This window comes from Halichoerus grypus, chromosome 15 (genome assembly GCF_964656455.1).
Source record: "Halichoerus grypus chromosome 15, mHalGry1.hap1.1, whole genome shotgun sequence".
Lineage (NCBI taxonomy): Eukaryota > Metazoa > Chordata > Mammalia > Carnivora > Phocidae > Halichoerus > Halichoerus grypus.
In genome coordinates, this window is record NC_135726.1 from 49,148,948 (window position 1) to 49,172,214 (window position 23,267).

At 48.6% G+C, this 23,267-nt stretch overlaps 1 protein-coding gene and 1 long non-coding RNA gene across 3 annotated transcripts in view; one reads left to right on the forward strand and one right to left on the reverse strand.

Moving 5' to 3' along the window:
- The first annotated feature begins 3,434 nt into the window (after positions 1-3,434).
- On the forward strand, positions 3,435-23,251 carry LOC118519359 (cell adhesion molecule CEACAM1-like). Of its 2 annotated transcripts, XM_078063182.1 has the most exons (9): positions 3,435-3,615; positions 4,420-4,779; positions 8,362-8,640; positions 9,019-9,273; positions 13,260-13,538; positions 18,726-18,852; positions 19,541-19,593; positions 20,317-20,348; positions 21,385-23,251. In XM_078063182.1, exons 1-9 carry the CDS (start codon positions 3,552-3,554, stop codon positions 21,502-21,504), a joined length of 1,569 nt encoding a protein of 522 aa, XP_077919308.1. In that variant the 5' UTR covers positions 3,435-3,551; the 3' UTR covers positions 21,505-23,251. The 2 variants fall into 2 exon arrangements, with proteins under 2 accessions (XP_077919308.1, XP_077919307.1); XM_078063181.1 differs by lacking the exons at positions 8,362-8,640; positions 9,019-9,273 and adding an exon at positions 10,769-11,047 and having other exon boundaries at positions 3,436-3,615.
- Positions 5,635-23,267, reverse strand: part of LOC118542830 (uncharacterized) — a 62,325-nt gene continuing 44,692 nt past the window's right edge. The window contains exon 3 of the long non-coding RNA XR_013444275.1: positions 5,635-5,849. This is a non-coding gene — a long non-coding RNA (uncharacterized LOC118542830). The remainder of the gene's footprint in view (positions 5,850-23,267) is intronic.

Sequence of the window (23,267 nt, forward strand, 5' to 3'; positions counted from 1 at the left end):
AAGTTAACCCCAGCCCCAAGTTATATTGTATGATTCCACTTCTCAAAATTCTAAAAAATGCACACTAGTCTATAACAACAAAACAAATATAAGGTTTCATGGGAACATGGGGAAGGAGGGTCAGAGGAGTGGGAATGAAGAGAATAAAGAGGACATGAGATTTTTGAGAGGAAGGGACATATATCTTCACCTAGGAATGACATCTCTGCATGCCCGTGGCAAAACTTATTAAATTGTATACTTTCAATATGTTGAATTACTTATATATCAACTATAATTCAATAAAGTGGTTAAAAATTATACGTCCATATATGAAATATTATTTCAAGTACAAATTTTTAAAAATATACAACTGGATAGAGGGACTTTTTCGTCCGCATTTCCTGCACAATCCACCAGAGGGCGGCAGAGCTGCTCTACACCTGGGCGCCTTCCTCAGCACCCACAGCCCAGCAGGGTCTGACCCTCCCCAGCCTCACCCAGTCACCGTCCTCCTGGCTCTCCAGGCTCCCCACACTGGACCCCGTCAGTGCCCCTAGCCAGCCAGGCATCAGCCCGCTGAGACTGGTCCCTCTATGGGCAGCTAGTCCCTCCACACCCTCTGTCCTAGGAGGGGCGAAGGTCCACTCACACTTCCGGACTCAGCCCCAGGTCACTTTCTCAGGAGTGCTCCATGTGACCCCCCATCACCTAAGACCCCCTGACATGCTCCAGACCCACCAGACACTTTCCCTTCCTGGCCCTTCTCTCGATTCTAATTGACTCCTCAGTGCCATGATTTCCTGACTGCCCGTGGCCCTGTTCCAAGGGAAACCCCACGAGTCCAGGGCCCACATCTGTCCTGTTCTCTGTGGAGCTCCCAGGACCCAGCCCAGGGCCTGACACGTCACAGAAGCCCAGTAACTACTCGTTAAATGCATGAGGGAAACCACACAATGGAAGTCACTCCCGTTCACCTGGGGTCGGAGCCTCTTCCCCGCAGACCCAGGCCACTGGCATCAGCATGGGAGGGGCCAGCACGTGCCCGAGGCTGTCCCTGTAAGGCTGTCAGGGCTTTCCCCCTCCTAGATTCAGGACGGACGACAGGGGACTCCTACAGTTAGAGGTCAGACCCCACATTCATTCCCAGAACACGGACACCCCGTTCCCATCTCTGTCTGTGACTGACTTCTCTCCCCAGGGGGCCTGGGTGGGCAGCCTGTGTCCTTCCTCTTCTCTCAGAGATCTGACCTGCCACAAATTCTGGATCACCACCCCAGGTGCAGTTACTACCAGGGGAGTTCAGAGCCCTACACTGACCTCAAAAGACATCAGGGGGTGACTCCTCATCCTGAGGGCCCCTGGTCTGTGGGGACACTAGCTATGTCTCCCTGAAAATTTCTCAGTAGCCCAAGGAATCCTGGGGAACGAGGGGAATGTCCCGGGGAGGCAGGACAGAAGAACCCAGGATGTGCCTGTGTTTCCCCGGGGCTGAGGGTCTCCTCCCCTTTCACAGAGGCAGCCCTGGGATCCCTCAGCTGACTCTCTGGGTGGAGCCGCCCCAGCTCCTGATTCCTGTGGGGAGACCTACAGCAGAGCAGAGACAGGGACACAGATGACTTGGAAGGAATCTCCCCAGTGCTGTGATGGGGAGACAGAGCATTGTGGTGTTCAGCCTCCCAGGCTGGTGCCTTTTCCCCAAAGTCTCAAAAGACCCCTACAAGGTCATTCCTTGAAATCTCGAGGACAGAGAGCTCCTGCTGAGGGAGCACCATCCGTCTGGGTGGACAATTCTCCTGACACAGGATCAGGAATCTTCTGAATACTGCCTGTCCTCTCCCTGGGCTCACCCTGCCCCGGGATGCAGTCAGGCAGACCAGGACCCAGGCTGACCTGTCCCTCACCTCTGCCCAGGGCTCCCGGCCCACACACATCCTTGGGAGCCTGGTCAGCGCACACTTCCCTGGTGCAGCCCCCAGCATTGCCTCCAGGGGCCGACATAGGAACATGCAGACAACACAGGAAATTAAACCCTGAAGCTGGCTTTGGCTAAGGAGGTGGAGAAGGAGCCTGGTTTCCATCCCTTTCTCCAACAGACCCTTCTGGATCCCTCCCACGTGCCAGTTCTGTCCTGCCCGCTCCTTCTAGAGCCCTAGGAGCACCCTGATCTGACAAGGGTCCCTGTGCAGCCCTCGCTCATTGCCTCGTACCACCCATGGGGGAGGCAGGGTGACCACGGGGAAGTCCCCCAGGCAGAGCACACAGGCTGCCCAGGACGCTCAGGGGCACATGGACAGTCTCTGGGCCACAGTCCAGCCAACAGACACGGAGAGGGAGGGTCTCCTCAAAACCTACCCTTTTGAGGACCAGGGAGCCCCAGCCACCTGACCTCCCACCACCTCCTCTCTTCCCAGGACATGCAGGAAACCCCCATTGCACCTGGGAACTGAGCTCTTGAGACACCTGGTCCTGGGTCTCTGTCCCTGGAAGCAGAGGCCAGGCTGGGGACACCCTGGGATGGGCTGTGGGTCCCTCACGCATCATGACCCAGCCTGCCCCTTTCTCACCCCCCAAGAGTCATCTCTGGGATCTTGCTGCCAGGAGTCAATCCAACCTCCACAGACCTTTGAGAACACTGGGGAGACCGGTGCCCAGCTGGGCTTCTCTGTTACAACAGAAATAATCCCCTGGATTTGGGGACCCTGGGGCTCTGTGTGTGGTGCCCACAGACTCAAGGCCAGCACTCAGCAGAGGAGTAGGGAGAAGGGCCATCCTGTAGGGAACCGGGTCCCCCTCAGTCTGGCTATTCAGAGTCTGCTCCCCGGGCCAGGACGATCAGCATCACCTGGGAGCTTGTTAGAGGCAGACTCTGGGGTCCACACCACACCTGCTGAGTCAGAATGTGCATTTTCACAGGGTCTGCAGACCCTCCGTGGGCTCAGGAGAGGGAGAGGCGGCCCCACCCCCACATCATGGGGTCTCAGCCTGGCTGGGCACCTGCGGAAGCAGCATTTCTGGGTGTCACCTGGGCAACCACAGTCTTGATAAAGTTCCACAGGTGATTCCAGCGCACAGTGGGGGTGACATCCCTGTGACAAGGGTTCCTGAGGCAGCGCCCAGGCTCCTGCTCTGAAGGGAAAGCCACACGGGGAGGAGAGAGGGCTGTGGGGGTGCTGACCCTGCACCTTGACCCCAGCTGTGTGGGTCACCGGACCCCAACGCCACAGGCTTGTGCTTGTCCAAACAAGGGCGTGTGCGCGCTCTCGCATATGGTGGGAAACCACAGCTGAAGACGGAGAGGCCTCAGCAGTTCCCAGAGAACCGCAATGAAGACAGAAATGAAAGGGGAGGAAGGGCACCAGGGAGTCAGGAGGGAGGGGAGTGGAGGGGCCCTGGCGGAGACCCCGCCCCCGGCCCACGTGACCCCGCCCAGCGCTCCTGCCCCAAGAGGCCGCTCAGCTCAGAGGGAGGGAGGACGGCAGAGCTGACAGGACAGGACGGCAGTGCTCCTGAGCGTTTCTGGAGCAGAAACTCTTCCCCAAGAGGGAGGGACGGACCGGGCAGCAGGCACCATGGAGCCCCCGTCGGCCCCTCCCCGAGGAGGACGCGTCCCCTGGCAGGAGGTCCTGCTGGCAGGTGAGAGGGATGATCCCCTGCGAGGGGGCGGGAGGATGGGAGAGAGAGGCTGGCTGGGGTCTCCCGGGGAGGACAGGGCTCTGAGAGGGGACGGGGGAGCAGGGCAGGACGGGGGAGCCGGCTCAGCAACGGGAAAATCTCATGACCTGGAAGTGGGGAGCCAAGGGCTGTTTCCCAAGTTACTCATCACTGAGGACTGAATTCTGAAAACTGATAACAGCAACCAGGGACCCTAATCGCTGCCCTTTCCCACCAACCTGAGATGTTGACAGACAAACGCTAGACTTGGAGGGCCCTGGGGCCACATTCATTCACCCCCAGGTATTTGCAGCCTGCCCCACCCCTGGGGTACAGCACAGATCAGACGAGTCCCTGCCCTCCCCGAGCTCACTTCAATGGGGAAGAAGACAGACACGCAGAGACGTCTAGAATGTGATGTCAGGTCCTGATAAGCACCAGGAAGGGAACAGAGCAGGGAAAGGTCAGAACGTGAAGACAGAGGGTCTTTAGAGAAGGCGCTCAGGGCAGACCTCTCCCCAGAACCCCCTGAGTGGGAGCAGGTATCCAAGGGCAGGGAGGGAATGAGTGACAGACATGTGAGGAGGAGGGTTGAAAACAGAGGAAATTAAGTTCAGAGGTGCTGAAGTAGTGTGGTCATGCCGCTGACCTTGACCGGCAGGAGACACACACTCACACACACACCCCGAGGCTGGGGGATTAGGACCTGCTCTCTCTCCAGAACCCCAGCTTTCCCTCCCACCACATAGGACCAAATACTGATCTGTCTTCTCCCTTCCCTCCTAGTCTCACTCCTAACCTTCTGGAACCCGCCCACCACTGCCCAAGTCACTGTGGAATCGGTGCCGCCCAGTGTTGCTGAAGGGAAGGATGTTCTTCTGCTCGTCCACAATCTGCCTGGGGATCCTCTAGGCTATGGCTGGTTCCGAGGGGAAACTGTAGAGCCCAGCCGTCAAATTGTATCATATGCAGTAGACACACAAGTAACTACCCCAGGGCCTGCACACAGCCGCAGAGAGACAATATACCCCAATGGATCCCTGCTGTTCCAGAACATCAACCTGAAGGACACAGGACACTACACCGTACAAATCACAAAGAGAAATTTTCAAGTTGATCAAGGAACAGGACAGTTCCGCGTATTCCGTGAGTAATTCCTCTCTCACCTCTGGTGCTGAGTGGGGTGAATCTACTTCACACAACAGGATTCACAGGCCTGGATTGTACCTCCATCTCCCTCTGCATTATGTCCCGTGTGGGGTTCGAGCATTAAGTGTGGGACACACACAGTGGAGACAAACTTTCTAAGATCCGAATTCCCTTCGTGGATTCCAGCCCCAGCACATTCGCTGCAAAGAGAAGGACCAGTCTGATGGGAGTAACTCAGCAGAGGGAGACAGATTCAGTCCAACCCCTTGGGCTCCTTCCCATGACCATGACTCTGAGAAGGACCCTGCGGGGCTCAGTCAGGGCCAGGCCTGAGGGACCCATGGGATCCTCACAGAGAAGCTCAGCCCAGAAAGCCCCTGCCCAGATCCCTGACTCAGGGCTCCTGACTCCAGTGACGCTGGGGAGTCTGTGCCAGATGTGGGTTTTGGCTTCCTGGCAGGGGGGACAGGGAGCAATGATTTCCTGGCTGCCTGAGTCCTGAGGTTCCTGAGCTGGTCACCAGACTCGGCACCAAGAGCCACATCTGGGGAGGGGCAGAGCCTGGTCCTTCACCTGAGACTTGGGGTGGACAGCAGAGATAGGCAAGGTCCCTGGGCCACTGTCTGACTGCCCTGGGGGATAGGAGACCCCGGAGGAAGGTCAGCACCCCCAGGGAGGAACAGGAGAGAAGATGCTCCTGGCGGCAAGTCCTGCACCAGGATCGGGCCCAGGGAGCCATCTCTCATGGAGGCAAGTAACAGATGTTTATCTGGGCAGCTCCTCTATACCAAGCCTTAGGTCAGGTAATTGTGAAAGATCTAAGGTTAATTACAGACAACACAGCAAGCCTGAGACCATTTACTTGATTTGATTGAGGGGAAACGGAGGCGATGCAGACATTGAATCAGAGTCACACAGGCAGATCACAATCCTACAAGGTCTGTCTGCAGGTACAGGCCTGTCTCCTCCACCCAGGGGGCCTTATCAGGCATCTCTGGACCCTGAGACCAGCTGTTGGATCAGACCTTTCTTCTCAGGGATCCACAGCTCAAGGTAGATGTTCTGGTCTGGGAAGTGAGAGCAAATGCAGAATTAATGTTTTTACTCAAGAACTAAATTCATCAACGACCAGAGTCAGTTGGGGAATGTCCAGGCCTCCCCTCAGGTGGCCAATCCATAGCTCCTGCATCGGACTTGGAATCACTTATTGTTTCCTGATGTGCTGATGGCATCCCACTGGAGTGTAAGGGAAAGGACTCTGCCCTCTCCTCCCGACTGCATACCCCTAACCGGCACAGGGCCCAACAATTCAATTGCTCTTTCATGAAGGAGGGAAAGAATGAATGAATGATTCCCAATCTCTTCAGAGTCTGGTCCCTGGATGCAGAATTCTAGGAGGTTCTAGCCACACCTGTTCCCTGTCCCTCCAGGGGCTGAGACCCATGTTCTATCCCTCTGACCACCAGCCCCTCAGGCCACTGCCAGAGAGTCTCATGAGGACTGTGGTGTTGCTCAGCCATGGGAGGATCCTGCCCCTGGGTCAACTGTGGGCTCTTAGTGCCTGGAGTCTTTGAGGTCACTTGTAACCCTCAGTGCTCACAGCCTGGGACATTTCTGGCTCTCTTCTCCGTCCATGTCCCTCATCTTCCTCCTCCTCCTCCTTTCCAGCTGGGACTACCCCTGCTCTGCACAGCCTCCTTTACCCCTAAGCCTTGCCTGGATTCTTCTGCTAACACCTGTGGCCCGGCCCGCCCTCCCAGGCAACAGTGAAGGACACAGAAATCGAGCAGCATCCTCTGGCGGGCTCCATCAGGAGCCAGTTTCCCCAGGTCACCAGGAGAGCGAGCTTTCACGGTGCCCTCATCCAGGGCTCTTTCCCTCCGTGACGCCATCAGGTGGAACACACCACATGACAAGGACATGTGACCCCTTGATCTACTGTCTACATGACTCCAGCAGGGAGTCAAAGGCAGAAGGGGCAGGTCTGCGGTCCCCAAAAGCTCATGGGCTCATCTCATGCCTTTTACTCCTGACTCACGTCCTCGTCCTGGTGAGGCTCTCGTTCTTCCCAGTGGTTCCCCAGACCCTCCCACGGTGGGGCTGGCCAGACCCTGCGCCTTCTGACTGGTTCACTGCCTATTCACACACATACATGGGTGCTCTTGAGGACGCCTTTACCATAGGGTAGAACCCTCTCACATGGTGAGATCCACCAGTTCCTGTCCTTTCACTTAGATGCTGCCCAATTTGGGTAAATTGGATCAAACTTGTGTTTCCTGAGGTCAAAAGAAAGCCACATACAAGCATTGGGTTTCTTTCCATTCTGACTGTAGAAATTGGTGGCAGGGACTTTCTTTCCTAAATTTACTAACATAACGCATATCATTTCTACTAATTTGGTATCATTCCTCCCTTTATATAACAGAGGCACCTCAGACTTTCCCCGATCAATTCTGTTTCTTAACAGGATTCACTTGTCTTTCTCTACCCAGGGAGTCACTGATTTCAAACCCACTATAACGTCTTCCTTCATTCATCATGTGATCCTGGTTGGACTGCAGAACTTGGTCTACAACATATACTGCTCCCTAGGGAGATATTCCTCCAGAAACGGGTCTTAGATTTTTTGGGTATTAATACTGAGTTTCACATGGAAACCATTTAATTTCTTAAATTTCTATCTCATAACTGTGTTTACAAATGGTCCATGAAGGCCAGACACCCTTCCCCCACCCCTCCACCTCCCACCAGTCATCCCTTCTGCATTTGAAAACACCCGCTTGTATTTCAGGAAAGACCAGCATGGTCCTCATTGGCCTCTGCAGTGGGAAAAGAGACTTTAAAGACTGAGGGCAGAGCACGTAGTTCTCTGCCAAAGCCAGCCAGGCCCTGCCTGTCCCCCTCACTCTTTTCTGGATCATTTCTAGTCTTGACTCTGCTCCACCACTGTCTCAGGTCAGTCACCATGGAACACCTGGGTGGAACTGTCCTACTTCGTGGCCCTGCAGCCTGAGTGCTGGACTGACCTCCAGGCTTGCCCCTGGTATCCCCTGGTATTACTTCTGCTCAAATACCCGCTTCCAGGCCATGCTGTCCAGTGTTCTCCAGGCTTATGAGCTCTGGGAAGGCCCATCATTGCCCATCTCCAGGACAACCCTGGAAACAAGGCCTCAAGGAGAACACCTGTAGGTTGACTGGTGTTAGGTCTGTGCAGTAGAAAGGACCTCAGCACCTGCACTTTCCAGGTGTGGCCTCTGAGGTTGATCAGACAGTCAGTTGGTCAGGGAAGAACCAGGAGAGGTCCAGGGTGGTCTCTGACTCTGTCCTGTGTCTTCCACAACCAAACCCAGATGCTTCTTTGACTTGAGAAGTCTGTGCTTGCTCTCAGACAGAGAGCAGGTGGCCTGTGTTCTCTGAGCGCTCAGATCCTCTTGCATTTGTCTTGAGCTACACAGACCTGCCTAATCTTTGAAGGACTCAGGTTGGCTGAGAGGGGAGAGATGCCAACTCTGATTCAAGATGCCTCGCCTATAACTCACAGGTACCACCCAGGGCAATGTTCCTTCTTTGTCTGCACAGCGGAGTTACCCAAACCCAACATCACAAGCAACAACTCCGATGCAGTGGAGAATGTGGATTCTGTTGTAATAACGTGTGAACCTCAGACTCAGAGCACAAGCTACCTGTGGTCAGTAAACAATGAGAGCCTCCCGGCCAGCACCACACTAGAACTGTCCCTGGACAACAGGACTCTCACTATACACGGTGTCACAAGGAATGACACAGGACCCTATGAGTGTGAAACTCGGAACCCAGTGAATGCCGGTCGTAGTGACCCATTCACCCTGAATGTTCTCTGTGAGTAACTTCCCCTCCTACCTGGCCCGGGCTGCCAGCCCAAATCCACATGCCGGGGGCCAGGCCACATCCGTCCTTCTGGGGTCCGAGTCCATGACTCTCAGCTGGACCCCCAGGCTGGCCATGGCTTCTTGTCCCAGGCAAACCTGGGCAGGCCCAGCCTAAGCCAAGACTAGGAGGGGACAGGCTGCTTCTCCCTGAGAGGGGAAACAGGTGAATGTCTCAGACCCAGGCTCAGTGAACACAGGGGGCTCATTGTTGGGACTTCTTAAAATGAGGTTGGGACCCAGCTCAGAGGGACACTGTGGCCCTAATACAGACCAGGACCTCCCCTTCCCTCACATTACATCACCTGTGCCTTTATTCTGTTTGCTCCAGATGGCCCAGACGCCCCCACCATTTCTCCACCAGACTCCTATTACCATCCATGGGCCATCCTCAGTCTCTCCTGCCACGCAACCTCTAACCCGCCCGCACAGTATTCTTGGTTTATCAGTGGGAGGCCCCAGCCATTCACACAGGAGCTCTTTATCCCCAACATCACTGCAAATGATAGTGGGTCCTATACCTGCCTCGCCTATAACTCTGGCACTCGCCTCAATAAGACCACATTCAAGGCTATCACAGTCTCTGGTAAGTGGATCCCTGGAGCATCTGCATGGATCGCTGTGGTGAAGGTCTGTCTGGCTTTCAGAAAAGAGCCTAGAAGTTATTTCCCATTTGCTTATGTCACAAGCAAATCCCAAATCTGTCTTTGTACTCTCCCATTACATGCCTGCAGACGCTTCCTCCCCTTGCTCTCTGATTTCTCATGGCCGACCTTGGGTCCAGCCTGGAATGTGGGAGTAGGCTTCTCTCAGCCCCAGAAAGCCCCGTATGGTGGTGGGGGCTTACAGAGCGAGAACGAAGGTCCTTTTGCTCCTGGCTGGCCCTACTGACTGACTCTGCTCTGAGTTCATCTGCGCTGGGACAGGAGCATATGGAGAAGTACAGGAGAAGGCTGTCTTCAATCTGGCCAAACTGGGCTACCAGTTGTGCCAGTCTCCCTCACATGAGGCCGCGGGGAAATGGGCAGGAGCAAGCCCTGAGGCAGACCCTCTGATTGTGTCAGGCTCTGAAGTCCACCAGTTCTATAACCCTGCGTGACACCAGTACGTTTACACTTAAGGACAGCAGTGAATAATGGTAGATGCCCCCACGAAGTCCCTTCATGGGACAGAAGGAGCAGTGCCAAAAGTATATATTTATACCTACAGCTAAGAGTACCAACCTTCTGTTAAAACTGTGACCACTACTCTAAAGATTTCCTCCCTGTAATATGCAATCCACAGGGGAGGAAGTACAAGTCTGATTCCGACTGAGAAGCCCTTTAGATTGGAACTTCTCCAGGTCCTAAGCTCACAAAGACTGGCTGGGCCATTCTCTTTTTTTCTTTTTCTTTTTCTTTCTTTCTTTCTCTTTCCTTAAAGATTATTTATTTATTTATTTATTTGACAGAGAGAGAGAGAGACAGCGAGAGAGGGAACACAAGCAGGGGGAGTGGGAGAGGGAGAAGCAGACCTCCCGCAGAGCAGGGAGCCCGATGCGGGGCTGGATCCCAGGACCCTGGGACCATGACCTGAGCCAAAGGCAGACGCTTAACGACTCAGCCACCCAGGTGCCCCCCATTCTCATTTTCTAATAAATTCTTTAATAAAAGGGAAATGCCTTCCCTTTCTATGTAAAGCTACCATACTAGAGAAGGGGCCTGACCTTTTAGGAAAAGAAAGCTCGGAACGGGTCGCAAGAAAGCCACTGGGTAAAAAATTCCACCTGATGATGAGGATGCTGGACATGTGGCCTTGGAAGAGGTTCCTGGTGCTGACACTACAGAGATGTCCGGGCAGAGCAGACACAGGACTGAGGGCCAGAAGGGAACTGGAGGGTCTGAGGGGGAGATACAGCCCCCTCCTTACAGATCGTCACCTGAACAAAGACACTCATCCTTCTGCAGGCAGCAGGGCCATCCTCTGGGGCACCTTTACAGAGCTCGCTGGGGCCCTCGGAGTGGCTGGCATCTCAGAGGAAGGAGTGTGACCCAAGACCCCAGGCCCATTCTCATTCCATTACCTCCTGTGTTTCCCCACAGAGCCAGTGGCCCGGCCCACTCTCCATGCCAGCAACACCACAGTCACAAGAAATAAGGACTCTGTGGTCCTCACCTGCTCCACAAATAACACTGGGGTCTCTATCGGGTGGCTCTTCAATAACCAGAGTCTAAAGCTCACAGAGAGGATGAAGCTGTCCCAGGACAACAGCACCCTCACCATAGACCCTGTCAGGAAGGAGGATGCCGGGAATTACCAGTGTGAGGTCTCCAACCCAGGCAGTTCCAGTCAAAGTGACCCTGTCCGACTGGCTGTGGAAGGTAACTGACACCTTGCCCCGTGTTACATCTTCCTGGGAAGATTCCTCTACTAATGATGTGCAAAACTGATAGAAGTCACAGAGGCCAGAAGAGCAGAATAGAATCAAGAGACCATTTCAGTAGACAGAATGGCAGAGTGGTTAAGAGCTAAGTCTCTGAATCAGATATACTCAGTTTCTTATCCTAGGTCTGGCATTTGTGTGACCTTACACAAGATTCCTTTTTTCCTCTGTTACCATTTTTTTATGTGGTAAATACACATAAGGTTTATCATTTTAACCATTTTAAGTTTTCAGTTCAGTAGCACTAGTACATCTGTATTGTTGTGCAACCATCACCACCATCCATTAAACAGTAACTTCCTACTCCCAATTTTAACCCCAGTAACCACCGTCCTACTTACTGTCTCTATGAATGTGACTATTCTAAGATTAAGTGGAATCATAACAATATTTATTTTTTTGTTTGTCTGGATTTTTTCACTTAGCATAACGTCTTCAGGGTTCATCCATATAGTAGTGCGTGTCAGAATTTCATTTCTTTTTTAAGGCTGAATAATATTCCCTCGTGTGTATGTATCACACTCTGTTTATCATTTATCTGTCTATGAACTTTTGGGTTTTTTCCACCTTTTGGCTGCTATAAATAATGCTGCTGTGAACGTGGGTGTACAAATACCTACTGAAATCCCTGCTTTTTTTTTTTAAGATTTTTTTAATTGTTATGTTAATCCCCATACATTACATCATTAGTTTTAGATATAGTGTTCCGTGATTCATTGTTTGTGCATAACACCCAGTGCTCCATGCAGAACCTGCCCTCCTCAATACCCATCACCAGGCTAACCCATCCTCCCACCCCCCTCCCCTCTGGAACCCTCAGTTTGTTTTTCAGAGTCCATCGTCTCTCATGGTTCGTCTACCCCTCCGATTTCCCCCCCTTCATTCTTCCCCTTCTGCTACATTCTTCTTCTTCTTTTTTTCTTTCTTAACATATATTGCATTATTTGTTTCAGAGGTACAGATCTGAGATTCAACAGTCTTGCACAATTCACAGCGCTTACCAGAGCACATACCCTCCCCAGTGTCCATCACCCAGTCACCCCATCCCTCCCACCCCACCCCCCACTCCAACAACCCTCAGTTTGTTTCCTGAGATTAAGAATTCCTCATATCAGTGAGGTCATATTGAAATCCCTGCTTTCAGTTCACTGGGGCATAGACCCAGAAGTGGAGTTGCTGCGTCAAATGGTAATTCTTTGTTCAATTTTTTGATGAACTGCCGTACCAGTTCCACAGTGGCTGCACCATTTACAGTCCCACCAGCAAATACAAAGAAGTTCCAACTTCTCCACATCCTCGCCAACACTTGTTTTCTGTTTCGTTTTGTTTTTAATAATAGTCATCTTAATGGGCATGAGGTGATATCTCATTGTGGTTTTTATCTACATTTCCCTGATCACGAGTGATGTTGAGCATCTTTTCATGTGCCTGTTGGCCATCTGGATGTCTTCTTTGGAGAAATGTCTGTTCAAGTCCTCTGCCCATTTTTTTTTTTTTAAGATTTTATTTATTTACTTGACAGAGAGAGACACAGCAAGAGAAGGAACACAAGCAGGGGAGTAGGAGAGGGAGAAGCAGGCCTCCCGCAGAGCAGGGAGCCCGATGCGGGGCTCGATCCCAGGACCCCAGGATCATGACCTGAGCCGAAGGCAGACGCTTAACAACTGAGCCACCCAGGTGCCCCCCATTTTCATTTTCTAATAAATTATTTAATAAAAGGGAAATGCCTTCCCTTTCTATGTAAAGCTACTATACTAGAGAAGGGGCCTGACCTTTTAGGAAAAGAAAGCTCTAGGAAAGGGTCTCAAGAAAGCCACTGGGTAAAAAATTCCACCTGATGATGAGGATGCTGGACATGTGGCCTTGGAAGAGGTTCCTGGTGCTGACACTACAGAGATGTCCGGGCAGAGCAGACACAGGACTGAGGGCCAGAAGGGAACTGGAGGGTCAGAGCGGGAGGTACAGCTCTCTCCTTACAGATCGTCATCTGAACAAAGACACTCATCCTTCTGCAGGCAGCAGGGCCATCCTCTGGGGCACCTTTACAGAGCTCGCTGGGGCCCTCCAAATGGCTGGCATCTCAGAGGAAGGAGTGTGACCCAAGGCCCCAGGCCCATTCTCATTCCATTACCTCCTGTGTTTCCCCACAGAGCTACTGGCCCGGCCCACTCTCCATGCCAGCAACACCACAGTCACAGGAAATAAGGACTCTGTGGTCCTCACCTGCTCCACAAATAACACTGGGGTCTCTATCGGGTGGCTCTTCAATAACCAGAGTCTAAAGCTCACAGAGAGGATGAAGCTGTCCCAGGACAACAGCACCCTCACCATAGGCCCTGTCAGGAAGGAGGATGCCGGGAATTACCAGTGTGAGGTCTCCAACCCAGGCAGTTCCAGTCAAAGTGACCCTGTCCGACTGGCTGTGGAAGGTAACTGACACCTTGCCCCGTGTTACATCTTCCTGGGAAGATTCCTCTACTAATGATGTGCAAAACTGATAGAAGTCACAGAGGCCAGAAGAGCAGAATAGAATCAAGAGACCATTTCAGTAGACAGAATGGCAGAGTGGTTAAGAGCTAAGTCTCTGAATCAGATATACTCAGTTTCTTATCCTAGGTCTGGCATTTACTGTGTGACCTTACACAAGATTCCTTTTTTCCTCTGTTACCATTTTTTTATGTGGTAAAATACACATAAGGTTTATCATTTTAACCATTTTAAGTTTTCAGTTCAGTAGCATTAGTACATCTGTATTGTTGTGCAACCATCACCACCATCCATTAAACAGTAACTTCCTACTCCCAATTTTAACCCCAGTAACCACCGTCCTACTTACTGTCTCTATGAATGTGACTATTCTAAGATTAAGTGGAATCATAACAATATTTATTTTTTTGTTTGTCTGGATTTTTTCACTTAGCATAACGTCTTCAGGGTTCATCCATATAGTAGTGCGTGTCAGAATTTCATTTCTTTTTTAAGGCTGAATAATATTCCCTCATGTGTATGTATCACACTCTGTTTATCATTTATCTGTCTATGAACTTTTGGGTTTTTTCCACCTTTTGGCTGCTATAAATAATGCTGCTGTGAATGTGGGTGTACAAGTATCTACTGAAATCCCTGCTTTCAGTTCACTGGGGCATAGACCCAGAAGTGGAGTTGCTGCGTCAAATGGTAATTCTTTGTTCAATTTTTTGATGAACTGCCGTACCAGTTCCACAGTGGCTGCACCATTTACAGTCCCACCAGCAAATACAAAGAAGTTCCAACTTCTCCACACCCTCGCCAACACTTGTTTTCTGTTTCGTTTTGTTTTTAATAATAGTCATCTTAATGGGCATGAGGTGATATCTCATTGTGGTTTTTATCTACATTTCCCTGATCACGAGTGATGTTGAGCATCTTTTCATGTGCCTGTTGGCCATCTGGATGTCTTCTTTGGAGAAATGTCTGTTCAAGTCCTCTGCCCATTTTTTTTTTTTTAAGATTTTATTTATTTACTTGACAGAGAGAGACACAGCGAGAGAAGGAACACAAGCAGGGGGAGTGGGAGAGGGAGAAGCAGACTTCCTGCTGAGCAGGGAGCCCCATGCGGGGCTTGATCCCAGGACCCTGGGATCATGACCTGAGCCGAAGGCAGACGCTTAATGACTGAACCACCCAGGCGCCCCCTCTGCCCATTTTTTGCTTAGGTTTTTTGTTGCTGAGTTTTAGTTCTCTGTTACGGATATTAACCCTTATGGGACACATGATTTGTAAATATTTTCCCCCACTCTGTGGGTTGTCTTTTCATTTTGTTGATAGTGTCCTTTGATGCACAAAAGTTTTAATTTTAATTGAAGCCCAGTTTATCTAGTTTTTTCTTTTATTGCCTGTGTTTTTTTTTTTTTTTTAAAGATTTTATTTATTTATTTGACAGAGAGAGACACAGCGAGAGAGGGAACACAAGCAGGGGAGTGGGAGAGGGAGAAGCAGGCTTCCCTCCGAGCAGGGAGCCCGATGCGGGGCTCGATCCCAGGACGCTGGGATCATGACCTGAGCCGAAGGCAGACGCTTAACGACTGAGCCACCCAGGCGCCCCTATTGCCTGTGTTTTTAGTTTCATATCCAAGAAATCGTTGCCAAATCCAAAGTCATGAAGTTTCACCCTGTGTTTTCTTCTAACTCTTACATTTAGGTCTCTGATCCACTTTGAGTTAATTTTTCATATATGGTGTTAATTAAGCGTTCAATTCTTTTGCATGGGTGTCCAGTTTTCCCAACCTCATTTGCTGAAAAGACTTTTCTCCATTGAATGGTCTTGGCACCCCTGTCAAAAATGGTGTGACTGTGCATGTAAGGTTTTATTTCTGGGATCTGTATTCTGTTTTATTGGTCTGTTTGTTTGTCTTTATGCAAGTACCACACTGTTTTGATTACTACAGCTTTGCCGTAAATTTTGAAATCAGGAAACGTGAGTCTTTCAACTTTGTTCTTTTGTAAGATTGTTTTGGATATTTGGGTTCCCTTGAAATTCCATATGAATTTTAGGATAGATTTCTCTATTTCTGCAAAAAAAAAAAAGTCATTGGGATTTTGATGAGGATTGCACTGAATCTGCAGATCATTTTGGGTAGTACTGTCATCTTAAGTCTTCTAATCCATGAGCATGGAATGTCTTCCCATTTATTTATGTCTTTAATTTCTTTCAGCAATGCTTTGTAGTTTTCAGTGTATACATCTTTCACCTCCTTGGTTAAATTAGTTCTTAAGTATTTTATTATTTTTGATGCTGTGGTAAATAGAATTTTCTTAATTTCCTTTTTGGATTATTCATTGTTAGTGTATAGAAATACAACTGATTTTTGTATGTTGATTTAGTATCTTGCAGTTTTTCTGAATTTGTTTATTAGTTATGACAGATTTTGTGGAATCTTTAGTGTTTTCTATGTGTAAGTTCATGTCATCTGTGAACAAAGATCATTTTATACTTCTTTCCAATGTGAATGCCTTTTATTTCTTTTTCTTGCCTAATTATTGCTCTGGCTAGGACTTCCAAAGCTATTTTGGATAAAAGTGACAAAAACAGGCATCCCTGTCTTGTTCCTGATCTTAGAGGAAAAATTTGAGTCTTTCAACATTGAGTAAGATGTTGACTGTGGGTTTTTCATCTATGGCCGTTATCATATTGAAGCAGTTTCTTTCTATTACTACTTTTAGGGTTTTTATCATGAGAGGATGTTGAATTTTGTTGAATGCTCTTACTGATTCAATCTCCTCACTAGTTACAGGTTTTTTCATATTTTCTATTTCTTCATGATTCCATCTTGGTCGGTTTTGTGTTTCTAGGAATTTGTCCATTTCACCCAGGTTATCCAATTTGTTCGCATACAATTATTCATAGTACTTTTATAATATTTATTATTTTATAATATTTATTTCTATAAAGTTGATAGTGATTTCCCCCACTTTCAATTCTGATTTTAGTAATTTTAATCTTTTTTTTAAGTTAAAGTTTTGTCAATTTTATTCATCTTTTTGTAAGAATCAATTTTTGGTTTCATAGATTTTCTCTATTGTTTTTCTACTCACTATTTTATTTATCCCCACTCTAATCCTTATTATTCTCTTCCTTCTGCTAACTTTGGGTTTAGTTTGTTTTTCTTTTTCCAGTTCCTTACAAAGTTAGGTTATTGATTTGAGATCTTCTTTAATGTAAGTGTTTACAATTACAGATTTTTTTTTTTAAAGATTTTATTTATTTACTTGACACAGAGAGAGAGAGAAAGACACAGCGAGAGAAGGAACACAAGCAGTGGGAGCGGGAGAGGGAGAAACAAGCTTCCCGCTGAGCAGGGAGCCCAGTGCGGGGCTCGATCCCAGGACCCCGGGATCAAGACCTGAGCTGAAGGCAGACACATGACGACTGAGCCACCCAGGTGCCCCTACAATTACAGATTTCTTGCACAAGATTCTTAACTTCTCTGAGCCTCATATTCCTCAACTGGAAATTGTAATAAGAGGGCACCTGGGTGGCTCATTCAGTTAAACATCTCAAGTCATGATCCCAGGGTCCTGGGATGGAGTCCCGCATTAGGCTCCCTGCTCGTGATCTCTCTCTCTCTCACTCACTCTCTCTCTCAAATAAATAAATCTTAAAAAGAAAAGAAAATTGTAATAAGTACCTGCTTCATGGGAAGATTTAATGTAATAATCAATTAAACCCTTAGCAAAATGCTACACACAGAGAAAATGTTCTATAAGTGTTAGCTGCTATTACTACTACTATTATCATTAGCTTCTATGAAGTCACGTAGTCCTAGAGTCAAATCCTAGATCCACCTTTTACTGGCCATATGACTTTGGGTAAATTATTCACTACTCTAAGCCACAGTGTTTTCATCTGGAAATAATGTCTATCTGAAAGCGTTATTATATGGATCAAATGAGATATATGTATTTACCACAGAGCCTGGTACATACTAAGTACACCACAATAGTAGCTAACATTAATATTAATACATCAGGCTTGGGGTGCCTGGGTGGCTCAGTTGGTTAAGCGACTGCCTTCAGCTCATTGGTTAAGCGACTGCCTTCAGCTCAGGTCATGATCCTGGAGTCCTGGGATCGAGTCCCGCATCGGACTCCCTGCTCGGCGGGGAGTCTGCTTCTCCCTCTGATCCTGCCCCACCTCATGCTCTGTCTCATTCTTTCTCTCTCAAATAAATAAATAAATCTTTAAAAAAATATTAATACATCAGGCTTGAGTTGGCTGGTAAGGGCAATAGAAATAAAAAAGAAGAAAGATGCAAATGGTATTAGTCATTGGGACATAGTTACTGACTGAACATGGGAAAGGAAAAAAAGGAGTTGAATGCAAAGTTTCAAGCCTAGTATGTTAGTGTTTATCCCCTGAGATGCAGCCAAAGTGGGATTACTTATTTATTTATATTTATTGGGAAAAATGCCTGTGAGGGTAAGACAGGAGTGGGAGGAGCCTGGGAGGTTTCTCCGACTGTCGTGCAGATGTGACAGAAGAAAGTTTTAGATCGAAGTGCAGTTCTACAAGGGTGTCTGTCTGCAAGGTGATGGGGGGAGGGGTCCTTGAGCTCAAGTCACCCTTAAGAGGAAAACGGTTTCTCACAGAATTGGGCTTATTTCATATCCCTTCCCCCTTCTGTGGGAAGTGTGGTCTCTGTGCAAAGGAGATGGTGAATTCAGAATGCACTCTCCAGGCCTTCCATCACTTAAGTCCTCACCACAAGAGACCTGAGAGGCACATATTCATGGCTGCCACGGCTGGCACACAGAAAAACATGCAACCATGAAAAGGTTAGAAGCTATAGAAAAACAGCAATCAGCCTTTCTCACATTTCCAACGCCTTCAAAAATATCTGAGTGCAGAAAGGCCAGGATAGAATTGAGGCAAGTCTGATCATCAGCCTAAAAATACAGCGAGAGAAAAAAATTGAAGGATGAAGTCAGCTAATCACCTCACAGCAACCTTCCCACAGAAAATGTATTCCTTGAAGGAACAAGTAGAGACTACTACACGTTGAGAGTTGTCCCCCAGGGGACCCCCACTGTAAAATAATGTCACCTTCATTCATTCTTCTCTCTTCTTTCCATGACAGGTGATTTAACGCAACCAAATTCTGGCCTCCCACCTGGGGCTATTGTGGGCATCGTGATTGGAGTCCTGGCTGGGGTTGTTGTGATAGCAGCCCTGGTGTACTTTCTGTTTATCAGAAAGACTGGCGGGTATGATGACCTTTCCTCTTGTTCCGCTTTCTCCAAGGCTAACTGCCATGCTTGGGAGAGGGAAGGAGACTTTGCCCCTGTCTCTGCACCTGGATCTGCTCCTCCTTCTTTCTAAACTCTTGTTTCTCAGCACTAATTCCTGTGGATCCCTTCATGCTTCCTGGACCCCACTCTCTCTTGGACACAGTCATTCCCATTCCCCTATGTTTCTGTCTCCCAGTCAGGGAAGACAAGGTCCCAGAAGAAAAAAACATGAGGAAATGAAAGGAGGAGCAGGAGAAAGTGAGTCACGTGCTCTTTTGACAGTTGTACGAGGGAGGGATAGGAGAGGAAGAGAACCTCAGAAAAGGCAAAAACAACCAAAGCCTCTTGGACAATAAGAAAAGTGAGACAAAAACCAGCATCTACCTACAGAAGGGGAGAGGTGTCAGGGTACAAGTAGGCTCAGATGCAATTGATAAACAATGGACCACATGTGGACATCCAGCAAACAGGAAAGGAACAAATCCTAGAGGAGATTGTGGGTAGACTGAAGGAGGAGGCCCTAAGAGGAAAGGCAGTACCAACCACGGTATAAATGAACACTGAGGAACCCCAAGGAATTACCTGCTGACAATGTCCTTCCTAATTCAAGGAGCAAAGATCCTATGCTTGGGAATGGCAGTCACAGTGTCTGATATTTATTTAGGGCAAGTGACCTGCGTGATGTCACAGAGCACAAACCCTCAGCCTCCAACCACAGTAAGTAAAGCCACTCACCCAGTGAGACCTGGTGTGTTCCACCATGTGCCCTGCCCTAGCAGGGAATCCTGGAACCCCAAACTACTTCCTACCTTCTGAATTTTGGGAAGGGGATCTCCATTTCCCAACCTTAGGTTGGCATAGGTCCTCACACCCTTCTAGCCACAAAAGATTCCCCTGAGACACAGCCCTGGGAGAAACATTCACTGCCTGGGCCAAGCAGGCCTGAGCAAGATGGACCTGTTTCCAGGAGTCACTTCCTTGCCCGTACTCCTCCCCTTCCTGCCTCTATGATGGATGTGGGCATTCTCCTTTGGTGAGACTTTCCCTGTCTTGTGGTGCTCTGGGTACTGTGGGCCTCAATGTCCCTCCTTGCCACTGAAGCCTGTTGCTGAGAAGTACATCTGGGTGAAAATCAAGACCTTGTGAACTGGAAGAGATTGTCAGAAGTGGACTGAGGTCTCCTGTGGCTCTACTCTCACCCCTCCTCTGGTACCAATGCCCTGGGTCTGGACCCCAACTCTGAGGAAAGTGAATTCCTCAAGCATTCATAGGCCACTTCCTTACCCCACCCTCCCACCAACTGCCACCTCCTTCACCTAGAAACCACAGCAGTTTAGGACCCACCTCCCCACCCTTGCTCTCACCCCCCAACCCCCATTCTAAGGCCATAAATGAGCTTTGCATTTTCATGGATTAGGAACTCTTCTTTTGTTTCCCCAGGTCAGGACCACGCTGACAATCTGTCTAACAAGGTAAGTACAACCAGTTTCAGTGGCTGATTTTCTCATGGAAGTATCTCTGTGTAGAATGGGTTATTCTTGAAGATACAAATGTGAGATCAAGTTTGGGTCAAAACTCCTCAATGCAGCAACGAAGGGTTAACCAGTAATCCTCATTACATGAATGTGGACTTCGGAATTAACCCCATCCTGTGTTTGAATCCTGGCTGTGACTCTCAATAGCTCTGTGACCTTGGACAGGTAACTTAGGCTCTTTGAGCCGTGGCTTTGCCATCTGTAAAATGGGCATGCTGCCTACTCCAAAGAGAAGTTGAAGGAATCAAATGAGACGACCAATGGAAAGCACCCAGCACAGTGACCAGCATAAGGCACCAGATGGTTCTCCTCCTCTACCTTCACTGACCCTGCTCTTACCAACAAAGGATGATGTCCATTCTAATGGTTCTGAGATCTTGGTTCCTTTACTTTGCCATAATTTAACCAAATTTTTCTCAACCTTTCAGTAGAATATACATATATACCAAAAAGTGCTTAAATCACAAATATATTTTAACAATGTATAAATTTTCCCGAGTTGAACACAAAAGGCACCCAGGTCAAGAAAAAAAACATGTCATCCCCACCCCCCAAAAAACCCCTCAAGTTACTTCCTTCCAAAGAGTAACCACTATCCTGACTTCCAATGCAGTACTTTTGTCTGTTTACGCTCCTACATAATGGGATACATAGTACATCCTTGTGTGTGTCTAGCTGCTTTCATTCAAAATTGTTTTGTGAGATTCATGCATGTCCTTCTATGCATTTGTAGACTGTCCGTTCTCAGTTGCTGTATCATTGCGTTCCAGTATGAATAAATACTATAATCTATCTCTTCTAATGATCACTCAACAGGATGTTAGCAAGCAGAGTAATCGTGGCTAATAAAAACTCTTCTCCAAAGCTGAAAGTTTCAAAGTGGTGATAGCACATGGTGCTGAATCACAGCACACAAGGTGAGGGCCTGACCTATGCCTCTGATTTAACTGACCACACTGCTCATGCCTTTCAGATTGAAGAAGTTGCATATTCTTCCCTGAACTTCAATGCCCAGGAACCAAAGAAATCAACTTCAGCCCCCCCATCCCCAGCAGCCACAGAAACGGTGTATACAGAAGTACAAAAGAAGTAACGCAACCTGTCCTGCTCGCTGTGCTCACTCTTTCCAAGCTTCTCATCCCCATCACTGTGGGATCCCTTTACCCTCAGGGAAAAGGGGAAGAAGCCTCTTTCCCCACCTCAGTCCCTAACAAGGCACCTCCAGGCTGCCTGGTCATAGCCCCTCCCTTCAGTGTCAATAGATGAAAAGGTACATCCGGGATTCTAGGAAACCCAACCTTCCTTGTCATTGAAATTTGGCAAAGCAGACCTTGGGAAGTTGCCACAACCTCTGCCCCTCCTCCTTCCCTTGTTTTAAACTTACCTATTCAGAGCACAGTCATTCCTTCCTGCCCCAGTCCTGTCCTACTGGAGTCTAACTTGAATTTACCATAACCTTGAGAGTTCTCTCCTGATCCACTAAAAGACACGTGCCAGAAAAGAAGAGAGAGAAGAAGTAAAAGTAAAAACTTCTATCTCTCCAAAGCCCCGTGTGAACCCCACCCTGCACAGGAAAACAAATATGCTGAATGGGGATGCTGAACTACACCTTTGTCTACTGTCAAAGTTGTCTACCAGGGCCTGAACACCTTGCTGCTTAACTAGAAAGCCACCTAAGCCATTTGACAAGCCTGTCTTCAGAGAACCCACTAGAAGCAATTAGGAAAATTATTCACTGAGGTCTACAGGTGATTCCTAATGGAAAATGCAAAAAAAAAAAAAAATGCATGTATGTTTCATAAGCTCACAGAAGGAGGGCTTATAGCTTCAGGGAGCAGTCAGCTCTTAGTAGAGATAATCAGCTGGGAATTTGGGAAAGGAGTCAGAGAGCTACCCTTCAGAGATTATTTAAATAATTGTTAAAGAATGCAGTTTGGTGTATTAGGTTTTTTCCCTGAGATATTCTGCCATTTTAGTTTTTGCAACTGCTTGTTTATGTGAAAGGGGCTATTTCTACTTAGCTATGTAAGCCAACCTGACTGCCTTCAGTGAAAGAAGCCACCAAGACCCCTCAAGTCCCCTTGGCCAGGAGCTCCTCGAGGTGTTTATGTCAGGGGCTCCAAAAAAGAAAAGCAGTAGCAGCGGTTTTCCTCCTTCGTGGCTAGAAATGGGTCTAACTCAGTTTCCCGGCATCTCAGTCCCGTCTTCAACCACCATTGCTTTCCACGTCTCTGCTGCTCATGGTGTCTGCCCCACTCACTTTCTCAGGAGACCTGGCCTCTGCCAAGGTTCCACTGGTCCTTGAGAAGTGGGGGTGCCCTGAAGGGAACACACTCACGCCCCTGTTGGCATTGCTTACCTCCCTGGAAAGCTGCCCTGGTGCTGATGCTCCTGGGGAACCAGGGCTGTGAGGGGTGTTAGGACAGGGGAGGGTGATAACTGGGTCAGAGGCATCTTGAATAGCCTCGGAAATGTTTTCTCGCATGGGGGTCTATGAGCCCCAGTGTGCAGAATAGAAAGGAAGGGCAGGAGAAGGAAAGGCAACGTACTTCCCACCCAGCCTCCTTCTACACAGTCTCTTTGGGGCTGTTGAGAAAGGGGTTTTATTCGATATTGATTACTTGATGTCATGCTGTGTCTGAGGCCCCTCAAAGAGGGCGAGTTGGGAATTCTCTGTACTCAGGTACCTCTTTCAAGGGTTTTCTAACCCTGACACAGTCCGCATATACTTCCCCTCATCCATGCTATTCTGTGTTATTTAATTTTGTCTGGCTAGGGCCACTTCTGAATTATTTGTAAAATCTCTATATTTATAATAAAAATTATAAAGTCAACATGAACTTGCTGCCTCACGGT